The 8,344-nt window shown below is 36.6% G+C and overlaps 1 protein-coding gene across 1 annotated transcript; it reads left to right on the forward strand.

The window, feature by feature from the left end:
* The first annotated feature begins 5,394 nt into the window (after positions 1-5,394).
* Positions 5,395-7,931, forward strand: LOC113280157 (probable 3-beta-hydroxysteroid-Delta(8),Delta(7)-isomerase). The gene is made up of 5 exons (XM_026528817.1): positions 5,395-5,550; positions 6,000-6,173; positions 6,809-6,955; positions 7,059-7,167; positions 7,484-7,931. The coding sequence occupies exons 2-5, from the start codon at positions 6,038-6,040 to the stop codon at positions 7,755-7,757; spliced, it is 666 nt and encodes a 221-aa protein (XP_026384602.1). The 5' UTR covers positions 5,395-5,550; positions 6,000-6,037; the 3' UTR covers positions 7,758-7,931.
* Positions 7,932-8,344: the final 413 nt, after the last annotated feature.

The raw sequence follows: 8,344 nt of genomic DNA on the forward strand, positions 1-8,344 counted from the left end.
GACAAAGCTTCCAGAATCTGTAACATTCACTTATTTTTAGTTAAATCCAACTCCCAAAAAACAGACACACTTATATGGACCCTAACTAAATCAGGAGACTATATTGTTAAATCCATATATGACAAATTAAACGAAATAAGGATAAACGTAGTTAGCATATCTCTCCCTGATTTTTTTTTTGAAATCTCTCTGGAAACTAGATGTATCATAAAATATAAAATTCTTTTTCGGGAAATATATTCAAAATTTTCTTTCAACTAATGTTAAATTAGTGGGAAAAGTAAAATATATAAATCCTTCCTGCACAATATGTGGAGAGAAAATAGAAACTACAAAGCACCTTCTCTTTAATTGCAGGTTTGCCAAAGCGTTTTGGGAGACATGACCTAACCCCGTAAGGATGAATATTGATCCTTCTTTAAGCATTCTGAATCTTAGTTAATCATGAATCCAAAATAATAAAATGGGGATATCAACTGAACCCCTCATTATTAAGATATGGTTCATACGAAAAGAAAGATGTAATCGAGTTTTTGAAGGAGTCCCAATGACACATACACAATTATTTTTAAGAATCCAGAACCCTCTGGTAGGAAAATTCAACAACCAGTGAAGAAAAGAATATCCCTTGAACAACTCCAAAGTTACAGAGTCATAAAAATAATGTTGATGTTGCATGGGACTTAATCTTTTCTCCATCTAGTTTTGATGCAAGAAGTTTTGAAGGTGGAATAACAGGACCAATAACAAGTGCAGACCCAAAAGAGGCGGAAGCTGTAGGCATTCTTCGGGAAGCTTATTGGTCCAAAGAAAAAGGAATTCAACATTTTAGCATTGAAGGCTGTGAAAGCCTTTTTTTTTATTTAAATGGCTCCAATTCAGAAATCTCCTGGCGTAGTAAGAATTTTTTGGATGAAACAGATAAGGTAGCATGATCATGTGCTGCGTTTTTAGGTTTTCATTTTATCATTAAGACAGGGAATGCAATGGTGGATGTTTTAGCAAAATATGCAAAATATTTTTCTTTTATGTTAGACGGGGATTATAATCCACCGGAATGTATTAAACTTAATTTTTTTCAGTAGATAAATCTAATATGCCTAAGGATTATCCCTCCATATTAGATGGCTCTTCTAACCTTGTAACCCTGACTCTTCATGAGTCGTAGTTTCCCTTTAATGCACTATTTATTCACAATAAAAAAGAAGAAGAAAAAAACATTTGATAAGATATTTATAACCCTGATATCCCAAATTTCGGATAACAACTTGAGGATTGATAGACACATTTTTGTGTCTAATTTGTCTCGATTCTATATATTGATAGTGCTCATTTTTGTACTTATTATGGTGTTTTATGTGTGTGTAGGTATTTTTGGCCAATAAACATTTTTGGAAAAATCGGCTCGAAAAGTTGCGTGGGCCACCCCCGGAGGACACTTGCTATTCGGACCCCTCAAATGGATAAGGGGTGACTAATTACTAAGGGGCATCCATTTCCAGGAAACTGCTAAAGGGAGACCAGTACATGATAGGGGGAGGTCATCTTCATCGTTTTAAAAACTGAAATTGGCGGGAAATTTTGTGCATGCAACTGGCAGAGTTGGGGATTGATTTCGAAGGTGTTTTAGTGAGATTCAATCGCCAGAATTGATTGGGCTGGACGTGATTCAACTAAACAAGCCTGGTATAGTCGTTTGTTTGGATCGAATTGGGCTAGAAACCGAGTTGGAGCTAAACAGGGAAAGTGTTTTTACACGGAATCTATTGAGATTATTTTTAGAAGTTCTAGAGAGACTAAAGACCTAAAAATCTTTCCAAAGATACATATCTATGTAAGGAAGAGTTTGAGATAAGTTGGAAAGCTCAGAAACGCGTGAAACAATTTTGGGAAGAGATTATTGTCGTAACTGCCAAGAAAAGAAAATAAGAGATTTCGAGAAGTTTTGGGGAGATTAAATCGATGTGTTGGCTATATATAAGTTGCTGGGAGTTCATAGAAGGGAGTCGAGACTTTGGGGGACCGAGCTGAGGGCTTGGTGAAGCTGCAGAGGTGAAAATCAAGAGTTGCAGAGAAGACGTTTCTGCTGCTGAAGAAAAACGTCGTAGAACACTTCGCAACTTAGCAAGAAACCGTTACCTAATCTTTCAAATCCAATACCTTTGTAACAGCTTTCCAACAACTATTCCTGTTAGAATTTATTTGTAAGGCCAGCTTCCGTAACAGTGGATTCTGTAACAATTATATCTGTTACAGATTCACTTATTCAATAAAAACACATATTTGAGCCATGATTAAATATTTTGAGCGTGTTTTTGACATGAGGAGCTAAACCCCAACACTGGGATGATGGAGGAAGCCCTATTTCACAATCACTTGGTAACTATAATTGATTCTTTATGACTTTTGCACTTGTTTTAATTGATTTATGATTTTTCTTGATTAGTTGTGATTTTGTTTGATGTCGCATGCTGGGTTTTAGGAACTTTTGATGCGTCATGCTTGTGATTTACATCTAATGCTTTATAAAATATACTTTTGGCAAAGAAAAGAGTCAACAAAAGAGCTAGAATTGTTATGAGTCATCATATGAACCAATTGAATGTGATTAGTGTTGAAATCCTAAGTCTCAGTACCTCTCGATATTCGTGACAACCTTGTGAATATATTTTTAGTATTTTTATTCTTAGTTCTTAAATCAAACCTTTACACAATCCGAGTTGAACGAACTTTACTACCACTTTCAAAACTACATCAAGGATTCAGACGGATATCGAATATGGACATTTGACAGGCCTTGAGAAAGGACTTTTTTTTTATGCAACAGAAACTTTATATTAAATCCTAATATTACATAACTTATGACTTAACTTTCTTTCATCCCTTACCAGATTATCAAATTCACTTGGGATGTTACAACCAAAATCAAAGGAAGTTTTCCCAGTTCTAGCCCGGTGAGCTATTACATGGTCTATGTTGGTCGCCGTTCTTTTTACATGACTAACACCAAAATACATAACTGACGACAGCATATGTCTTATTTCATCTACATAGATCTGGTTCATCCAGTGGACTACTGAGATGACATTGCTGATAGATCTAATTACATTTTTACAATCTGATTCAAATATACCATTTCTGAGATTGAGTCCCTTGGCCCACAGTATAACATGTTTCATAGCCAAACATTCAGCGTGTTCCGGATCTACTCCTCCATAGAAGTGCCTGCCCCTGATTTCTTTGGCGGTACCTGCAGAGTCCCTTATTATTAGTCCAATGCCTATTTCTTTAGAAGAATAATCAACCGAAGCATCAATGTTCATCTTAAGACCATTGACTGTTGGAGGAGACCATTTATGTATACTAACATCAGAGCTATTTTTGTTAGGTTGAGCTTCTTATTTCGTACAAAGTTGGACTAGGCTTTTTATTTCATGACAAGTAAACCAGCAGGTGACGTTTTTATTTTGAAAAACTTTGATGCATCTGTTCTTCCAGATCTGCCATGTTGTACACCTTAAAGTGGATAACCACAATACATTTTCCTCAGTGTTTGTTGTAGCAGAAAACCAAATGGAAATCCATGTTGACACATTAATCCTCTGTCTGTGTATATTATCCATATTCACATTCATTCCTAACCAAATTGATCTTGCATAATCACACTCAATAAGAAGGTGACGTAGTGTTTCTTCATGAGAGTTACAGAAGGGACAAATGGTGTTAGTATCTTTCTTGTAGTGACTAATTTTTTTACAGAGTTGGCACAATATTCCTTAGACATTTGTAGAGAAATAATTTGACTTTATGTGGAGCTTTAGATTTCCACAGAATTCTCCACACTACTTTAGGGATTAATCTATGTTGTTCACCTTGAGAAGATGAAGTGTTAGTCAGAGCTTTGTAAGCAGTTTTAACTGAAAAATTTCCAGTTCTATTTGGCTCCCAAATTAAGATAGTTGTTAGGGGGAAAGACATTTTTACTAAAGGGAAAGCTGAGTTTGGGATGGATATAAAAAAACTTATATTATCCCCTTGCCAATAATTTTTTTCGGCCAATTTTTCTTTTTAACAATTTCAGACTGATAACTTGTTAACTACCTTAACAACTAATTCTTCGACGAAAGCTTTGACATGTACATATATTGGGTGAAACTTCTAATATATACATGGGTGGGCAATGAAATAAATTTACATTCCAAAGATTCTCCCTCTATGCTAACGTTAATCATTGTTTTACATTTTGGTTGTGAAGTGATGGTAATCGATGGATTATTGATTATGGGGACGTAAATAAGATCCATGTCAGGAAGTTATGTTGCAGATGAGTAATGATTGATTGGCTCTTGTTAAAGCTCGAAAAGGATCTTATATTTCTTAAAAACCAAGATCCATCATTTTTCCTTCGGTGCTTGTCCGAATATACCGAATAATTCTAACCATTGGATTTAGGGGTAGTAGTTATGTACGAGTCTGTGATGGTATTGGGTTTTGTTTTACGCCGGAAAATAGTGAAGAAGCTGTAGATGTTGGTGTTCAAATTGAAGATGAACGGAGAGTACAGGGAAGGCCGATTGGTTTGAACAAGATATTATCCGAGAAGAATGAAGAGGAAGAGTGGGTTCGTGTCTAATTCAATCTTACAGTCAGAGAAGCTCGAGTTTGGAAGCTAGAAAGGTCAGTGAAGAAGAACGAAGATGAGCTGCCGTTGATTTGAATGGAAGTGTGCTGCCGTGGTTTCAGAATGAATCATTGAGAATAATGTGTGCTCTCGAGAATTTGTGAATGTTATTGTTGTTGGAATCGAATTGGTTTGCAGGGAAGGAGTTGATTTGCCGTCCTCAAAATACAACTAGTGCATAACCTTTATCAGCTCGCAATACGCACATTGAATGCTTGAGAAAATGCCTGAACGGCAGGTCATGTCCTCAGGCAGGTCTGTTTTACGACCAAGTTTTCTGTCATTGGTTATGACGTAATTGTGGGGATCATATGGAGATACGGGTTTGTGCTAGAATGAAGTTACAGCGAAAAATAATTAATCTTTGTGCCAGTATGGTGCGGATTGAACTTGAATTTCCAGCGAGAAGATAGAGTGTTGTTGTTGTTGTTAAACTCAAAGAATATTTCTTATTAACAGGAAATTTTTTGTTTGGAACCGAGTCTAGTACCGGAACCGTACCTAGTACCTTACTGGTCCCGAATAGTACCGGAACCGAAGCACAAGGTACAGACACCGGTCCAAAATTTTGGAACCGAGTCTAGAGAGGTACAGGTACTCGGTCTCGGTAAGAACCGAACCGAACCGTACCGTGTGCACCTTAGTTGGGCCTGCCTGTCTCTGGATTGGTTTAACGGAGAGTTTGCAATCTGTCAACGTGCAAACATAAGGGGACTCCCTATCTCTGTCCCTTTTCTTAAAGAGGATCTCTCTCTCTCTCTCTCTCTCTATTTCTCTCTGTCTGTCACTCTCTCTAAATTGACCTTCGAAACCCGCTTTTGTTGCGCTGCAAGGAAGTTCTTGCAACGTTGTATTACGATCTTCATAAGGTTCGAAATTCCGATCCGTACTTCTTTTTGCTCTTTTTCATTTTCAATTTCTAGTCGATTAAGTAGATAAATTTGATTTTCATCAAAATAAAATTACAGTCTGTATAATATTTCAGTTTCCCGTCACTTCAAAGAGAAGAAGAAGCTATTCTGAAAGTACTATTAGCAGTAGTAGTAGTAGTGTACCTTTTGATTTTGATTCACAATATCTTCGGTTGTCCTTGTTTTCATTTATAATTGGTTGGTCAACGGGTATATAACTTCTTGATCTGACTGACAATTATTCTCTATATGTCTCTGTCCACTTGATTTCTGGTACTCCTAAATTAAAACCTGACTCAGTGATTCCTATCCTACCATTGTGATCTGAGCAATCTCGGTATAATACAATTTGGATTCCAACTCTTTCCGATTTCAATTGAGTTAATTTTCTTTACTAACAATTGCAGGAGACGAAACTAGGTGATTCTAATTTGGAGGAGTAAAGATGGTGAGTCATCCATATGTGCCGCAAGATCTAATCCTTGAAGATTATGTACCAGTTTCTCTAGCCCAGTCTACCATTGTCGGTGTATATGGAATCGCCTCGGTTCTCGTTGCTTCTTTCATCTGGCTCGTTTCTGGTATATAATCCCACTTTCCTAGTCTCCTATGGTATCCTCTATTAGTATTGATTTAACTTTTCTTTCAGTCTTTTAGAATGCTCTTGTATTTCCAGCAGATTTAATTGCTTGATTAGTTTTGACTACAATTCCATCTACTATCATAATGTTTAATTTTGATCATCTCAGTTTGGTGCATCGTTGACCTTTTTTTTCCCTTAAATCCTAGTATATGGTTGGTTAGACATGATAATCAATTGATCTTGTTTTGGAGTAAAGATAGTAGTCTTATGGCTGCAAACATTATAACTGTATCATCCGTTTTGAGGAGTTTTAAGTTTGATTTGGTTGTAAGCCAATTAAGAAGATTAACATATACCCATCCCTCTCGCATAATAGAGAATAACACCAAGGATGAGCCCTTTGGAAATCAGAACAGTATCCAGCTGTTTCAGGGCTTCAGCTAGTATCCATCTCTCTGTGTCCACCACTTCATAACAGTGCTTGACACTGGCACAAATATCTACTTGTATCATTGGTATATAGCTAATAACATGTCTTGACGAAGAGCATCATACATCAATGTTACATACCTAATATCGTTGTTCTATGACTTTTTGACTAAAAAATGCTTTCTTTTTTTACTGTGATGCCAGGTCGGTGCGCCAAATTATCCAAGATGGAGAGATTGATTATGTGTTGGTGGGCGTTCACAGGCCTGACCCACATGGTTCTTGAAGGTTATTTTGTTTTCTCTCCAGAGTTCTACAAGGACAAGACTGGCAATTTCCTTGCCGAAGTTTGTGAGTTCTTCTCTATTTCACACTTTCAACCTGGTGGTTATGAAATGCTAATGCTAAATGATTTACAGTCAGTGGGTAACTGATGAAAGAACATTAATTATAGGGAAAGAATACAGCAAAGGTGACTCGAGATATGCTGGTAGAGATGCAGGAATTGTTACTATTGAAGGCCTCACTGCAGTTATCGAAGGTCCAGCTTGCCTTTTGGCAGTGTAAGTTTTATTTCTTTGTCATTGTGCAGTACTTCTGTGTTATATATTTAATGTCGAAAATTTGGTTGGAGTTGATCTTATTTCATCAGTGTACGGATTGAAAAGTAAATCTGAATAAAGATAGGATTTGAGGAAGTACTGTAGCATTTAAAAGTATTATTGGGAAGAGTAAAATAAGTCGATAACCAACAGGAAATGAAAAAGAAGTGATACTTACAGACTACTAATAGCACATAAACTTTTCATAAAAATAGGTTAGCTAGTCCAGTCTAATGACCGGATCTTCTAACTTGTCTATGGATATGTTCTTTTGCAGGTACGCTATAGCGAAAAGAAAATATTACAGCGATTTACTTCAGATCTCTATCTCTTTGGGGCAGCTATATGGGACGGCAGCATATTTCGTTATGTCCATCTTGCAAGGAGATAACTTCGCCATCAGCCCATTCTATTATTATTCGTATTACATATTCGCAAATTCATTTTGGGTCTGGATACCATCACTCATTGTTATCAGGTCCTGGAAGATAATATCTGCAGCAGTAGCATCTCATCAAGCCCCAGCCCAGAAAAAGAACAAAACGAGGTGATGGGAGATTCACATTTCGCAACAAGGCTTAAATTGTTTTCTTTTTTATCTGATCAATTAAAACCTCGGTGTTATGCCCCCTAAAAACATTGGGGGTTACCCCTAAAATATTTGGTTTGAAATTGTTAGACCTAATGTTCACGATCTCTAATGCAACTTGTTCTTTTGCACCAAAGCTCTTGTAATTTCAGTTATCAACGACCATGTAATTTATGCTGCATAACTTTTTAGGACGACAAATTTTTAGGTCAAGGTGACGATCTGATTTTACAGCTTAAAAGCGCACAACAATTAACAACCAATTTATTTTGTCGGAGAATAAAGCATTTCCGCCAATGCTATTGGCAAACAATACAGCAATCTAAAGCTACTTCTGCAGGCTGTCTTTTTATTAGACCTCACTGTGACATAAGTAACAATGTTAAGCTGGTATGCAAGTGAACCAGCTAAAGAGTAACACTACAATGGCAGCAGGACACATAAAACAGTCGAAATGCAAATCAGTAACCAGTATCTTGACAACAAAGTATTTACTACCACGACAGATTAAACCGATAGTTCCTTTTGAGTTATGCAAAATGTATCTTC

The sequence above is a fragment of the Papaver somniferum genome, chromosome 1 (genome assembly GCF_003573695.1).
Source record: "Papaver somniferum cultivar HN1 chromosome 1, ASM357369v1, whole genome shotgun sequence".
Lineage (NCBI taxonomy): Eukaryota > Viridiplantae > Streptophyta > Magnoliopsida > Ranunculales > Papaveraceae > Papaver > Papaver somniferum.